At 38.6% G+C, this 16,830-nt stretch overlaps 2 protein-coding genes across 3 annotated transcripts in view; both read left to right on the top strand.

The window, feature by feature from the left end:
• The first annotated feature begins 215 nt into the window (after positions 1 to 215).
• Positions 216 to 9,421, top strand: LOC109078553 (hepatocyte nuclear factor 6-like). 2 transcript variants are annotated; one of them, XM_042743722.1, is made up of 2 exons: positions 216 to 1,636; positions 5,649 to 9,421. In XM_042743722.1, exons 1-2 carry the CDS (start codon positions 547 to 549, stop codon positions 5,939 to 5,941), a joined length of 1,383 nt encoding a protein of 460 aa, XP_042599656.1. In that variant the 5' UTR covers positions 216 to 546; the 3' UTR covers positions 5,942 to 9,421. The 2 variants fall into 2 exon arrangements, with proteins under 2 accessions (XP_042599656.1, XP_018949348.2); XM_019093803.2 differs by having other exon boundaries at positions 231 to 1,621.
• A 6,367-nt stretch (positions 9,422 to 15,788) lies between these two features.
• Positions 15,789 to 16,830, top strand: part of LOC109076526 (protein FAM214A) — a 28,342-nt gene continuing 27,300 nt past the window's right edge. The window contains exon 1 of the mRNA XM_042743718.1: positions 15,789 to 16,593. Coding sequence (XP_042599652.1) covers positions 16,482 to 16,593 — 112 coding nt within the window. The 5' untranslated portion in view covers positions 15,789 to 16,481. The remainder of the gene's footprint in view (positions 16,594 to 16,830) is intronic.

Here is a 16,830-nt window from a genome sequence, read left to right as displayed (position 1 = left end):
ATGAATTATTCACGCGTATTATGAGATTTCATATGGTCATCTGCTTGTTGTAATAAAGCATCATCGGTATAACACTTTATTCCTTTCAATTTCTACATTTTTATTAGTATCATTGTTATTTTCGGTATAACAGTTGCGTGAGGTTGGTCATGCTATACATCCAGAAAGAGGCATTCCTGTTTAATAGCAATGGGGTGCAACGTCCTTAATAAGTGACGTCAAAAGAGCCGCGATCAGCGCGCATGCGCGGCAAGCAGAGCGGCAGCCGCAGCGCGGAGCAGTGATCGAAACAACAGCAGACATGGCAAGAGATGGCGAGGGAAGCGAGCACACTGACACCATGCACTGCTGAAGGGACGGGGGCCTTAACATTTCAAAAAAATTACAAAACTTTATAAAACATAGAAAAGGGGAAGAAAACATATCAGGAAAGAACGCAAAGAAAAAATACTCGAGATAACAACAGAACTTTTCCAATGAGAGCACTTCTATGGACACTGCTCCGCTATATCAGATAGATGATTTGTCCACACGCTTGCACGTATAATGAACGCCCAGCTGTCGATGGAGAACATTGGCGATCTGCACGGAGTGAGCCATGAACCCAGCGCGGCGGATCTCATGATCGGAGACAGCGTTCATCACAGGAGCCATCGGAGCAGTCTGTCAGCCCATGCGCGCTCCATGGGCATGGCATCAATCCTGGACAGCGGCGACTATCATCACCACCGGCCCCCGGAGCACCCCGGGCTCGCCACGCACCTGCACCCGGCCATGAGCATGGCGTGCGAGGCTCCCCCCGGGATGAGCATGAGCAGTACCTACACCACCCTCACCCCGCTGCAGCCTTTACCGCCCATCTCCACCGTCTCCGACAAATTCCCGCACCACCATCATCATCATCACCACCACCACCACCATCACCCGCACCAAAGGATCCCGGGGAACGTCAGCGGGAGCTTCACCTTGATGAGGGACGATAGGGGTCTGGCCCCGATGAACAACCTTTACTCTCCCTACCACAAGGACGTGACCAGCATGGGACAGAGCCTGTCGCCCCTGTCTGGTTCCGGACTGAGCGGCATTCACAACTCCCAGCAGGGGCTGCCGCCCTACGCGCACCCCGGGGCCACCATGCCCGCCGAGAAGATGCTCACACCCAACGGATTCGAGGCACACCACCCCGCGATGTTGGCTCGACACGGGGAGCAGCACATGAGCGCGTCTTCGGCGAGCATGGTGCCGATCAACGGCATCCACCATCACCCGCACGCCCATCTCAACGCCCAGGGCCACGGTCAGGTGCTGGGCTCCACTAGAGAGCAGAACCACTCCTCCGCGCCCGGATCGCAGCTCAACAACGGCAGCAGCTCGGGACAGATGGAAGAGGTCAATACCAAAGAAGTGGCCCAAAGGATCACCACGGAACTGAAAAGATACAGCATTCCGCAGGCTATCTTCGCCCAGAGGGTGCTGTGCCGCTCGCAAGGGACGCTTTCGGACCTGCTACGGAACCCTAAGCCCTGGAGCAAGCTTAAGTCTGGCCGGGAAACCTTCCGCAGGATGTGGAAATGGTTGCAGGAGCCTGAGTTCCAGAGAATGTCCGCGCTCAGGCTCGCAGGTGAGAGAACAATAGGTAATACACTTCTTCTCTTCTCCTCAGTATATCTCTCTCATTTCATTTCCTACAAATGCATTTCACGAGTGACCAGCATTCGTCGTTTTAGTTGCGCTTTTTGGAGGTTTCCTACTTATCTTACTTTTTGTAGTGGTTGTGCGATTTTATTCTGTGCTCGTTATGCTACTTTGATTTACACTGATTCCTTCAAACTTGAGGTTGCGTTCTCGATTTATAATATTGACCGCCTCGGTAAAGTGATCCAGCGCAATGGATTTGTTTTGTTTTGCTTTGCTTGTTTGTTTTGGGCTATTTGATGAGTAATTTGTTATCTTCAGACTAAGTTACATGGAGCCAACAGAAATAGTTTGATCAAAAATATCTCGAAGCCTCGGTGGCCACAGTGTGAAAATGGATGCAGTGTCCCAGTGTCCACTTGTCTTTGCAATACGTTTATGACCACTGATCGACATTTTATTTTAGAGCATTACTGCATGCTGTCGCGAAACACGGTCACATGTCTCGTGGATATATTTTGTTTTTGAACAAGTGCGTGTAAATACCATGTTCGATGTGTGCGTACTACAGAAATGGGCGCTGAATAAGTGTCGCAGTGTGTGTTTGGGTTTGTAAGAAATAGTCCTGATTTTCTTCTTCAGTCTTCTCCTGGTTGGATCTCTTCATCTATTGTCCAGCTCCAGTGACGTGTTCTCTGTGTAGGTTTTCTTAATTAACTGATTGGGGCTCCATTAATTTGCCTCACGAGAATTAGAATCAATTGGCGCTTGGCTTTGGGGGCCACTGATCCGTTCAAAGCCAGCAGTGAGGGGAGAAAAAAGAGAGAGCATCTCAAACGCGAGTGTCTCTCTTTTTTGCACCAGTTCATCATAAATGTCATTACAACTATCAGTAATTCATTTATGCACCTGAAGGGGGAAAATACTTTGAAACAAATGTTCTTTCCTGAAAATATATTTCATGGCAAAAATCATTTAAATGAGAAAGAAATATTTCTGTCGAGTTTACATTGAAGCTCTCTTTGTGTGTCACTGTTGTACGCGCAAAGTAGTTTACTCTTTATTTTACCCTCTTACGCTCGATTTCTTTTTTCTGTATCGAAGTTTCGTTTTAATTATTAATATCAACGTCAGGATATTGTGCAATCATATGTGTACAGTATACTGATGCTGGGCTGGTGTTTGTTTGGTTTTGTGTGGCCTTGCTCTGTTATGGATTTTTGGCCCACGTTTTTGTATTAGCCATCATAAAGGTCAAAATATGAATTTACATCATACCATTTTATTTCCACAAGTTTCTTTAAAGAACAGGATAAAAGGGAATATGTCTACATTCACATAATGTGTTTTGTGTGTGTGTGTGTGTGTGTGTGTGTGTGTGTGTGTGTGTGTGTGTGTGTGTATTCGTTTTTCTTTTGGTCGACATAAGCTTAAAAAAATCCTGAAAATGGTTGGCTCTTTATTATTATTATTATTATTATTATTATTATTATTATTATTATTATTATTATTATTATTATTATTATTATAAACTACTGCAATTCTAATTACATGACAGTTAGATTTAGCTTATTTTTATTTAGTGAGATTATTTTCTTATTCCGTTAAATTATATTGAAATTAGTGAAGGTTTCAGACACAGTGATGTATATTATTGATTGAGTACACATGGTTGAGGGTATGTGATCGGCCTACTGAGAGGTATATATAGAATTGGTATATTGATTATTCAAATTCAGTTCCCTTCTCCTTTTCCTTAGTAATATAAGACAGTAGACCATTCAGCAATCTTTCACATCCCTGCTCTTTTACACCTTTTACACACTCGTGATTTTTATGCCGTGAATTTGCCATGGACGCATGTATTTTCAACTGAATTTTGTCTCAGCTCATTATATTTATATTTCAGCATATGGTTTCTTATGAGGAGAGCTTAATATGTTGTTTGTTAAAAAGTTATCCTAGTCTAATTTTAATAGAAAAAAGAAACTAGAAGAAGAAACACACACACAAAAAAACTGTCATTCATTGATATTATTATTATTATTATTATTATTATTATTATACATAAACAATTAGTATTTGCGTAATTTTGTAATAAGGTAATAAATGAAAATAACCTTTTACTTCTAACAGAGCGACATTTTTTAAGCTGTTTGTCGATAATTGTTAACCATTTTGCGATTGATATTATTTTGGGAAGAAATTATTGTACTCTTATAAAAGAAATAGTTGACATGGAAGTATATCAAATAAAATATTACAAATTGTCTAATTTTACATCAAAACTGTCATATTAAAATCTAAGAGCCATTTTGTTCAGGTGTATATAGTCATTTCAAACTATATCTGAACCCAAATGCGGCTTCGCTAAACTTCATAACATTAAATCAATAACTAATAAATTATCATTCAATAACAAAACGCGTAACAGACCAGTAGTTGATGTTCATCTAAATAGGAATGTAACGAAACGGAATTTGTATAGGCTGTCTATTCATATTTTATAGAATATAGCATAATCCAAATTCCTTATCTGTTATTATATATTATAATATTGCATAGGCTCTATATAATTATATGGTAGCCTAAATAATGCCATCGTCTTTTTGGCCTGAGCGTAAGATTAGGTTCTGTTTTGTTGCTGCATGGAGCCACTGTGAAATGAGTGACCGTGGGCGAGCCCTGGCCTCGTGTGCGCGCTTATCTGGCGCCTGTCTAATGATTTGCAGACAAACAGTACCTATATGTGATGATCAAATGTGCTGAAGGATAAAAAGGTTCGCAGTTATTTCCCTGGGAATCTGCGTGGGTCTCGTCACAGTGGCCTTGTGCATGGACACAGTTTTAATTTATGACACATGATAGCGAGCTCATTTGCTTTTTGTTAATATTTACCCAAAGTTTCAAACCCTGTGCATAGTTTCGTTCTTCTTTTACACGATTGGACTAGCATATACATTAAAGGTTTATTCAAGTTATTCCTCTTTACATTATAAAAACGACACTAGGCTATTGGCACTAGGCTAAAAACTCTTAGGATATTTATAATTTAATTAAAAATATCATAACTGATTTGAATATGATAAATAATATTCCAAATTTACGCTTAATACATATGAATCTTAAATATTAAAATAAGTTTTTATGGTGTGCTACTGCATGTAAAACGGCAATGTGCTATATAATAAGTGATAGCACTTAGACGTAGAACTGTGCTTGACATATTAATGATATGAGCCGGTTTATTTGAGAAAATATATTGCCTGTTAACGAATCATGTGCGTGTGTGTGCGTGTTACGGTTCAAGTAAATACCTGCTTCAAGCGGTTTCGCACCGTCTTTTAGCGCCCCCTTGTGGCTTCTAAAATAACAAGAATGCCGCCCACTATGATTTTTCACAAAGACAGAAACCATAGGCCTTTTACTTTAAAGTGACTGCTTAGTTTTGTTAAACAAGTGTTTTTATTATTATTTTTATTATTATTATTCATTGGCTGGCAGTAAGTGAAATATATTTGTTGTGAAAGTCAGTGTATCTGCAATGCATGTGGTTGGATTTAAGCACCACGGACAGTTCCAGAGACTTCATTCATCTAGTAAACATATAGTGAAAATTACAATACAAACCCTCCAAAAAGCATCAGTGTTTCTGTTTTGTTTTGTCTATTTCATGTTTTTGACTGATTTGCTCTGAGTACAATTTTAGAAAAACTCAGTTACACTTTATTTTAAGGTGTCATTGTTACATTGTAATTATACATTTTAGTACATTGTAATATTAATTGACAACATGTACTTACTGTGGGGTTAGGAATAGGGTTTGGTTTAGGGTCAGTTGCATGTAATTATGCATAATTTACTTTTAAGGCTACAGTAAATGCATGTAGCAAGGACACTGTAAAATAAAGTTTTACCGAAAACCCATACTGTGTCATGACAAATAAGTCTGTATTTTTTAGTTGTTAGGTATTTATGCCTGACTGTTTCATGTCAATCTTTTGTTCTTTCAGCGTGCAAGAGAAAGGAGCAGGAGCACGGTAAATGCGAGCGGGGGAGCATCTCCAAGAAGCCCCGGCTGGTCTTCACTGATGTCCAGCGTCGGACTTTACATGCAATATTCAAAGAGAACAAGCGCCCGTCCAAAGAGTTACAAATCACCATCTCTCAGCAGCTGGGCCTGGAGCTTGCCACCGTCAGCAACTTCTTCATGAACGCACGTCGACGGAGCCTCGATAAGTGGCTGGACGACGGCAGCTCCAACTCGGCCAACTCCTCCTCCTCCAGCACTTGTACCAAAGCATGATGGAGTAGTGGCTGCATTATGGAAAAAAAAAAAAAAAACTTCGGTGGAAAAGCTTTAAACAAAGAAAACTTAACAAGAGACAATTTTAGACAGCGTTTGCCCTTAAAACTTGTACAGTACCGATATTTATAATATCCAAAGAAAAACACCAAAGACTGCTTTGACCCCCATTTAGGACTTTCTTCATTTATGTCTGACGTTCTGCAAAAAAAAAAAAAAAAAAAAAAAAAAGAAGTTACACTCCAATCACTGGTCGTTCCTCATCTCAACACACTCCCCTAACTGGAGTCTTTCTTTCTCATGTGTTTGGTTGCTTTCAAAGACTTTTTCTCATCAATGATTGGTCATTGTCTCAAACATCGAGTGATTGTTATTCACACTGATGTCAGATTCCAGATTTTGTGACGTCACTGAGGGGCTTGATCGGCAGATGTAAAGCCTGCCGTCACACATTCACCTCTATAGGCATCGCAGATGTTGCCAGGGATGGCAAATATAATCAGATTGTGTAGAATCTTGACAAAGGTTGCCTGAATGTAACCCTCAGGATAGTGCTTTCTTCCTAATTGTTGGAAAAGTTACATAGAAACCTAAAAAAATACATGTGAACTTGCCATCTTCACTACTTATCAATCACAGATGGTAAAACCAAAGAAACACATGTATTTCTATTTTTTTTTTTAAATCAGACCAAACTATATTTATTCCTCTTAACAAGACCCCCATGACCGTCCTAATCAGGTGACTCAGTAAACGTATTACGGACTGTGGTTTCCGTTGCCATTTACTGTATAATTCGTTCTCTTGTTGGTCCTAAAACAAACTCAATCACTAGCCAAACATGTCTCTGTGAGGACACATCTGTGCCCGCACCCCATTCCTGCCTCGGTCCTTTCTTGTGATTATTTCAGGGAGATTTTTTGCTAGCTTTAACCTGCCTTTTTTACCTGTATTTTAAATATTTCAATGCCAGTTGCTGAAAACCAAAGACAAACTTACACAAACCAGCACCTGTCACTGTTTCATACCCACATCCATCAGTCAAACACAACTTATTTTTACGAGTTTCGCAGACTCTCATCTAATGAGGCTGAAGAGACTTCTCGTTTATCATTATTAGCTTTGTCTGGGGCAAATGCACATGCTTGTTAATTGTCATTAGAGGAAGCAGGAGGAAATTCAGGTTGTTTTGTGTGACATTTCATTTCAAACCTTCATTGCATACGACCAGCTTTCTCATCCTCAGAATGATAATGTACAGAAAAAAATGTTAGATTGACTGGTGGCTGTCAGCATGCTTTCACAAACCCATAATCCATGCGCCGTCATATTAGATTGATTGGGTTCATTTCCCATTAAGCTCTTGATAGAAGGCTATTTCATTGTCTAATGCATCATTTTCACGGCATCAACCATCAACACCACCGCAGAGTCCCCATCCAGGGCCGAACCCAATACCCCAGTAAGAGGGAGGGAGTGCATTCTATGCATTTCACAACTAGGAAGAAAGCATTATGGAAACTGAAGCAGGGTGACGTGTTCGCTTCATATAATAGACTCACTCAAACTCACAAGATATCTGGCCTTGTTGTCTCTTGTGATGTGTTTTAGCTTTAAAAATATATTTGGTATTTATGACTATTACAACATCAAAGCATATATAAAAGAGCTCTGCTTGCTCATGTAGAAAAGAAGACAAAAAAATGACAACAACAAAAAACACGTTTAGACCTGCTGATATTTATAGTGTGAACCAAAGATGCTACCTCAGTCCGTTTCCATTCTTGATTTCTATCAACGTAATGATACCAAAGAATACCAAAGATTTGTTCTCTTTGCACGGCCTAAATGAATGATAAGGTGGATGGATAGATGGTGTGTTTCCACTCTTCCCCCCTTTTTCCTCCTCTCCTTCGCTCTAATGCTCTCTACCACTCATCCGTACTCATGTAACAGCGCCCTCGGCAGACATGTGTTAAACTCACAGGACGAGTGCCTTGCTTGAACCAAAGTGTTAAACCGCCGTTGACCTCTCAACACCCACCTTTTAACTCTCGGAATACCTCAGCCTGTGGAAGGGCCACTGATGAAGAAAAAAAAATGGAATATTTCTTCTCTCTCACCGTGGTGCTTTTGCCAGTGCAACCATGCAATGAAAACATACCAAAGGAATTTCTCTTGCTTTCTCCAACTCTTGCTGACAAACCAAAGCTCCTGCCACCTCCCTTTGAAAGGCCCTGCCAAATCTGCCACTTGCCCCGACCCCTCACCACTTCACCCATGGGTGCGTCCACCGATTAGGCCGTGCACGTCTTTACCAATATCTGAATACCTCATAGTAATAAATTTTCACAGTTCTGTTGTATAGAGAGTTTATGTGATTAAGGCAGAACTGAACTAGTTTGGTAATCGTTGATGTGACTTCGGGAAAAAAGCTTTATGAGTATTTATTTTGATGGCTTTGGCTAAAGTGCTCCATTTTGGTCACCAAAGGCGAGTGTCTGTGATAGCAGACTGAAACTTGCAGGAAGGAAAAGAAGCGTATTTTTTATTAAAGCCTTGTGTTATTCCGATACTCTAAGGATGTTTGACTATTCTTTTTTACAGGGTAAAAACTGCTGTGATTCTGTGTCTATTCGTTCACTTTCTTCTACTGCTGTGTTGTGATCTCCATTAATTTAATTGCATTTTTGTATTGCTTAACCTATGTTTTAATTTATGTATTTGTAGAAAATATAGATTTGTACATATTAGGTTTTTTGGAAAAAACAAAACAAAAACAAAACAAAAAAGTGGACATTCGTTTTATTTTACAGCCTTATGTCTGAAGTGTAGATATATCGATGAATTTCCATTCCTCTGTGTTTGTATGTTAGATGCCACTTTGGCCCATGTACTAATACACTGCCTGAGATCTGAACGGTCCTGCAGAGACCTGCGAAGAAAAGCAGTGTATGATGTTTTTATTTGATCTTTTTTTATGTTATTTAAATGTCCAGAATGATTTTGTCCTTTGTATTTCAAATCATTGTTTTATGGGTATTGCTGCACATCCAAAGATTTTCTAACCAAACCAAAAAGTGGGAAGGGGGGAGGGGGGAATGAAAGAAAGTAGTGTAATTTTTGCATAAGCACTTGCGTTTGTGAGGTCTTTTGCTGTCTGCACGGGTATGAACCAATAGAGGGCATAGTGGGACAATGTAGACAAGCTTAGTTCAACTTATTGGGGGCATATAACGCTAAACAGTACAATCTGTGGCTTTTGGGACGGAGGGTTACAAGTCCTGCTAACTTTGCTGTTTCAGACACTGAGTGGGTGGAGCGTGGGCGGGGCAGCAGGTCTGCCGTGGGCGGGGCAAAGTCGCTGGGTTGGTTTTTAACTGACGTGGCATTGCTGCCTAGATCCATCTAATATGTCAATTCTGGTTTTCGAATGTGTGTACTGACAATGAGCAAAGTCTAATAAATCTGTAAAGAAAACAGGAATTGGTGTGTGCATGTATGGGGAGGGCGGAAGTTTGAGTCTAATGGTGACAGTTTCATTTCTGGTCCATTAGCGGCAACAAACAGAATTGCTGAACTGTTTTCAAACAACTTTGAAACACTTCCCATCCGCCATAGTTCAGATTAATGACTATGGAATTGTAAATTAGTCCAAAAATCGGTTATTGGCAAACCATGTGCTATCATACTTTGCCACTTGTGCAGCTACTTTTAAACTGATTTTGTGCATGGATAAGGCCAAAACTGTTGAATCTAAACCCCCCGCTTCAAAATCACAGCGTTGTTAGAACCTGTATTATTTCATCAAACTGATTCCCTTTCTGTTTGATGCTGCTAATGGCTCGGACATTATTGGCTCAGATTGGGTGTTTTGTGTGTCTGCTTGGAAACAGCATGACAAGAATGATGCAGTCCCTTAGCAGGATTAAAGAGAAAGCCCCTAACAGCAGAGCTTTTGTCTCGCTATGCTGTACAATCAGAGTTGTTTCATTTGTTGCATTAGGTTTGCTGGCCGTGGGATTCCTGCGTCACATAAGGGATGTAATTTAGATGATCCAGGTGCAGTGTTTAGGATTTGTTTTGTACGACAGCAAAGATTGGCATAAATCAAGCCCAACTGCCCAGAATCCCTCCTACATCACAGTGAAAGACCCAGAAGTGTTCGCCCACAGCGTCACAGCAGCTCTCTGCATCAGAATTCTCACCTCTCCTCTTCCCAAACCCTACGCTCCGTCCCGACCCACCCCTCTAATGTAGTGTCTAGCTTAGATAGCTCGATGTATGTGAATGTTGGGATTGCTCTAATCATTAATTCCTATCCCAGTTGGTTGTCGTGGAAAAGGAGTTCCTATTTGATAGAAAGGCTTGGCTCTGTGTGCCGTATAATACTGAGAGCGCCTAAGACAATCAGCTGGAAAACAAAATCATGTTTTTCATTTTTTTATATTTATTTTTTTGTAGGTCCAAGAGGGACTACTTCCAGCGATGATTATTATAAAGATGGAGGAAGGTTTTGATAAACTGAAAAATAAACTTGCTGACATTTTCTTTCACAAACATAATGCTTGTTTCTATTTCGAACAGTGCATCTTGAATCAAGCTGGTTCTGTTTATACACTTTTCTTTATCTTTTCTTTTTCTCTTGACCTGTTTTCTCTGTATGTTGTGTCTGTTTCAGTGGAGGAATGCAGTAGGTATTACTCTCAGGTTGTAATGCGTCATGCTTTTCATTTTCAGTTCTGATCTATAAAATTGTTTGTTTTTGTTTTCTTTCTTCTTTCCTGTTAGCTACTGTTCTCTATGCCGTGCAATATCATCTTCTGTGTTTGCTACGCAAGAAAAAAAAAAAAAGACGCAAGTAATGATGTCACCATGCTTTTTCAGTGTTAAAATGTTTCAGCATTTCTGTAGTCACAAAAATGTAGAAAATAAAAAGGTTGGGTTTTCCAGCACATCACAACCAGATTTCTTGGCTTTCTTGTCTTTTATTCAATCTTTCTATGATATTCAACAAAATGTGGTAACAAATGTAGCTATAAGTCAACAAGTCCAATTTTTATGTTTTTGAATGAGTGCTTACATGCCAACCAAGCAACTGCCATTCAGATAAATTATAATTCTGATGGACAGTTTTCCCAGGTATTACACAACTCAATAAAATGCATGCAATGCCCAAAATGACATTTTACATTGACCAAAATGTGCACAATATATATCATAGACAATACTGTACACCACAATGCAAAGCCCCTGACTTGACACTATCTTAAATCTTGTTAAATGATGCACAGCATACACTTTATAAATTGTGCAGTAAGATATACAGTGGGTTTTCAAACATATTTCAAAAAGTAATATGTTACAATGTTATCACATGACCTAATATAATGTGCCATTTAATCTGGAAATTAAATATATGGTTATTTTGCAATATTATTTTGATTTTAAAATGTAAAATATACTGCAGACCATATTTATACTGCATACTGCAGAAATAATAAAAAAAATATGGTGAGTTTAAAATCCTTTGTTTGTAGGAAGTGGCATAATACTTTGGATTAGAAATTAATTGTAATATGTGAAATATTAAACATGATTTATTGTAAAACTACAGATTTACATTCTGAACGAGAAAAGATTTAAATTGTACAAATACACAAACATATAGTGGAGACTAGTCGAAATTTAATTATTCTGCTAATTATTTTTCTTCCTAAGTATAAAGAAAGAAAGAAAGAAAGAAAGAAAGAAAGAAAGAAACAAACAAAGAAACAAACAAACAAACAAAGAAACAAAGAAAGAAAATTTATCTTGTTTTAATAAGATGTTTAGATGTTGTATTGGTAAACAAGACCAAAAATACTATTTTGTGGTTAAATATTTAATATGCTATAACTATTGATGATACATGATAAATTAAAATTTTTGCTGGTCAAATAAGAATGAAGTTAAAAACAATTGTAAACAACATTTTTATGTAAAACATTGGCTTTTAAGTAAATGTTAAAGTTAAAACCACCGTTGGTTTGACATTTTTTGTCACAGGGGTACTTGTCACCTAATACATGTATTGAAAACTGCTCTGTTCCCTGTCATTATTTATATATATATATATATATATATATATATATATATATATATATATATATATATATATATATATATATATATATATATATATATATATATATATACACTCACCTAAGGATTATAGGAACACCTGTTCAATTTCTCATTAATGCAATTATCTAATCAACCAATCACATGGCAGTTGCTTCAATGCATTTAGGGGTGTGGTCCTGGTCCAAGAAAATCTCCTGAACTACAAACTGAATGTCAGAATGGGAAAAGAAAGGTTGATTTAAGCAATTTTGAGGGTGGCATGGTTGTTGGTGCCAGACGGGCCGGGTCTGAGTATTTCACAATCTGCTCAGTTACTGGGATTTTCACGCACAACCATTTCTAGGGTTTACGAAGAATGGTGTGAAAAGGGAAAAACATCCAGTATGCGGCAGTCCCTGTGGCGAAAATGCCTTGTTGATGCTAGAGGTCAGAGGAGAATGGGCAGACTGATTCAAGCTGATAGAAGAGCAACTTTGACTGAAATAACCACTCGTTACAACCGAGGTATGCAGCAAAGCATTTGTGAAGCCACAACACGCACAACCTTGAGGCTGATGGGCTACAACAGCAGAAGACCCCACTGGGTACCACTCATCTCCACTACAAATAGGAAAGAGAGGCTACAATTTGCACAAGCTCACCAACATTGGACAGCTGAAGACTGGAAAAATGTTGCCTGGTCTGATGAGTCTCGATTTCTGTTGAGACATTCAGATGGTAGAGTCAGAATTTGGCGTAAACAGAATGAGAACATGGATCCATCATGCCTTGTTACCACTGTGCAGGCTGCTGGTGGTGGTGTAATGGTGTGGGGGATGTTTTCTTGGCACACTTTTAGGCCTCTTAGTGCCAATTGGGCATTGTTTTAATGCCACGGCCTACCTGAGCATTGTTTCTGACCATGTCCATCCCTTTATGACCACCATGTACCCATCCTCTGATGGCTACTTCCAGCAGGATAATGCACCATGTCACAAAACTCGAATCATTTGAAATTGGTTTCTTGAACATGACAATGCGTTCACTGTACTAAAATGGCCCCCACAGTCACCAGATCTCAACCCAATAGAGCATCTTTGGGATGTGGTGGAACGGGAGCTTCGTGCCCTGGACGTGCATCCCACAAATCTCCATCAACTGCAAGATGCTATCCTATCAATATGGGCCAACATTTCTAAAGAACGCTTTCAGCACATTGTTGAATCAATGCCACGTAGAATTAAGACGGTTCTGAAGGCGAAAGGGAAATGTTATATTTTGGCAAATTTAACAGCCCTTTCACACCAAGTGAAATGCATGTATGTATGTATGTATGTATGTATATTGTCCATTGGTTATGTTTGGTTACGTTTATTTGCTGCAACAGTCACACAGTTAATTATATGGGCAATCAGCTGAATAATCACTGAACATAAGATTTTATATTCTCTAAAGCAATTAAATACATTTCTGTATTTCACAGAAAACCGCACAGTATAATGTGGCATAGTCCACCTGCTCCAAGCTGTGATTCTAAACATACACCACTAGATGGCATAGTACAACTGTTAATATTGAACCTACGCTTCGTGTGTCAAGCAAAATCACTTCAATCACAAGAGGTTTTGCAAATCTGACCTTATTTGGCTAAGCAGGATAGATCTGTTTTGGCTGAAATGCGCTTGGTACTCTTCCTGTTTGTCGTTGTACATAGTAATCCGTGACTAAAAATCCAAAGACAAATTATGATAAATGTCAATATTTGACTGGTGGGCTCTTTCTAAGGTAATGTTTTTAAAACATGAGAAAGTGTGTCAAATCACATGACTGTGTGTAAATCATAAGCATTCTTATATCCTTATATGTTTTGTGCTTCAAAAAAAAAAAAAAAAAAAAAAAAATGAAGGTCAGCTTGATCCTCTGAGTATTAATATGTTATTTTATGCAAGAAACCTCTATAACTCTATTCCATCAATCAACCATGACCTGTGTGCTATTATCTAATAACATGAAAAGACAGTGGAGAGTTTTGTAATGAGGCCTGAACCCCTGGGAAAGATTAAATTTAATAGAGATTAAACATGGTAACATTCAGCTGATATTCACTTGAGTCAAACTCCACTTGTACCAATTATTACTAACTAAAGAGTGGAAAGACAAACTAGAACATTCAAAAAAAAATTGAAAAATGCTCATGAATTTTACATTTTTGTGTTTTCTTGGGCAAAACTTGATGATCATGCTATTCACCAAGATTTAAGATACAAACACAATCTCTTATAGTTCAAAATAATGCTGAATCTTATAAATAAAAATAATGCTGAATCTTATAAATATTTATCATTTATATATATATATATATATATATATATATATATATATATATATATATATATATATATATATATATATATATCTGGTTTCAGAAATCAACATTTTTACATAATTTAGATTCCTATTCCTAAGTCCTATTATTAAATCCTATTATTAAATCCTATTATTAAAGTGGTCTCTGCATGTATGTTATAGTGAAATTTAAATAACATTAATTCTATACAATTATTTAATCTCATATAATTATTTAGTAATAAAAAAGACAAAAAAGGAACCTTTTAATTAATAACTTTATACAACTAATTTGCTATTTAAGCATAAAGCAAATAGCTTTCCTTACGAGAGAGAAAGAGAGAGAGAGAGAGAGAGAGAGAGAGGGAGAGAATGCAATACACCTGACTTGACACTATTTTACATCTTGCTAAATGCTGCACAGTATATACTTTATAAATTGTGCAGTAACATTTAATACAGTAATATTTCAACTATATTTCAACATAACTGTAAGTTTTTCTTTATGAAAATACAATTAAACTTTATGCAAATACTTAAATTTTTTACAGTTGTGTGTATTATTTTTGCACTTTAAGCATGCATTGGGGGAAAATGTCAGTGTATTGGCTTGGGTATTAGATATTTTTATTGAACACATAATACAAATTAGGTGGTACATGAACAACAGGTGAATGTTCTCTGTGGTCAGTTCTATTTGCAATCGCCTCTGTGGTGGACTGGCCATCCTTCCAAGGACTGCCTGAAATGCTGGTTTAGAGGATAGACATACTTAAAGTGCAAAAATAATATATAAATAGTAAACTATATGATTTTAGGTTCAAGAAAAATTGCAATAGCCTATACTTGTGATATAAAAACTAAAAAGAATATTAAACTAAAAAGTAAAAAGACAAAAACTAGTAAATTAACGTTCAATAGCAGTATAGTTACAAGCACTTCGATTTGTCCTACCAGTTGTGTCCTCAAAATGTACTTTTGTAACGTACAAAAGTATACTTTTCTAAACATTTTAGTCCCAAGCATACATAAAAGTATACTACTAGTATATTGATATTATACTTTACTTCAAAAGTATTCTTTTAAATTCTCTTAATAAATTTACTTAATAAAATAAGGCCTACCTCTTTTTTGAAACACTCTCAGAAAAAAGATACAAAAGCTGTCACTGCGGCAGTACATTTTCAAAAGGTACACTTCTGTACCTTTGAGGTACTAATATGTACACTTTAGGTACCTTTAAGGTAGATAAAGCTAAAAGTGTTCAGATAAGTGGGTTGAGCTCACGCGTTGCTGCGGTAACGAGTTCAAGCCAGTGCCGCGGGGCGGAAGTGACGTCTAGCATGGGGGCGGGACGAGCTGTTGTTGGGACACATGACTTAGAGGCTGTCCTCCTGCATTTGTTTTGACAAGCAAAGAGAGAGAGAGCGAGGGGGAGAACATGAGCTTTGTCCCAGCTGATCATTTAATCTCCAAGATATCGTTTAGACAGCTTGAACACTTCGGTTTGGGGTTTGTCATCGCTAGGTTTTGGCAGTCGCTTCGTGTAGATAGTTTGCTGAACTAGTTAATTTAGTCCTTCCGTCTCCAGTGTTTTTACGGGGAGGGTTTATGATCCAGTGGTCGAAAAGGGGGTTTAGAGCTATGAGCCACTTCTTGTCGGCTGAAGTCAGACTCATCACAGCCACGTAACATTTCTCCAGGAGGAGATGATGTTGGTGGTCCTTTGGTAGTGTCTGATCTGCCTGTCCGTAGGTTTGGTGATGATGATCCAGGGGATCCCGATGCGTCTCGTGTGGCTTTAATTTGAGCAGATCAGTGGCCCTTGAGAGACTGGTGTGTTGGCACTGGAGCTCGTTTGGCATCGGCAATGAGGACACAGACAACGGGGTATTGGGATATTTAGCTAGATCGAGACGAGAGATGCCCATTGCATGCTTATTTAGGTAGAACGCTGGTGGTGTTTTGATGGACTAGTTCATCAGACCGCTGGACTTTAACACACAGTCGCGTGTAGATCTGCGTTTGATCTTACAGCTCTCAGATCATTAATATCCGAATGGCTGTGTGCCAGATCGATAGCTAACCGATGTCTAAGGGACGAGTTTTAAAGTCTAAACAAAGCTCTGAAGACGGAAGACGGACCGCAGGCATCCTGGAGGGGATCACGGTGTCTGTGACCAACATGAAACCTGACAGAGGTAAAATAAAAAAAGAGAAAATGCGTGATTACATGTATAGTGTTTGAATGCCATCGCTCCCTGGCTCGTGACGTCACGGCGCTGCAGTGTGTTTGTTTCATTGTTTCATGCATGTGTTTTGATAATGTTCAGATGATATATTGCAAAGCTGTCTTATTGTCGCTTTTAACGCTTTGGTTGTCGCTTTCTGAGGGGAACAAAGCGTCCTAGATCAGGTGTGTGTGCTGTATGTTGTGT

Source organism: Cyprinus carpio, chromosome B18, assembly GCF_018340385.1.
Source record: "Cyprinus carpio isolate SPL01 chromosome B18, ASM1834038v1, whole genome shotgun sequence".
Taxonomy (NCBI): Eukaryota; Metazoa; Chordata; class Actinopteri; order Cypriniformes; family Cyprinidae; genus Cyprinus; species Cyprinus carpio.
Note: the sequence above shows the minus strand (reverse complement) of the source record. Positions and strands in the feature narration are given on the sequence as shown.

Coding starts and splice junctions, on each gene's coding strand:
- LOC109078553 (XM_042743722.1), top strand. CDS start 547: ATGAACGCCCAGCTGTCGATGGAGAACATTGGCGATCTGCACGGAGTG. Junction 1,637..5,648: donor CGCAGGTGAGAGAACAATAG/GTAATACACTTC, acceptor TTGTTCTTTCAG/CGTGCAAGAGAAAGGAGCAG.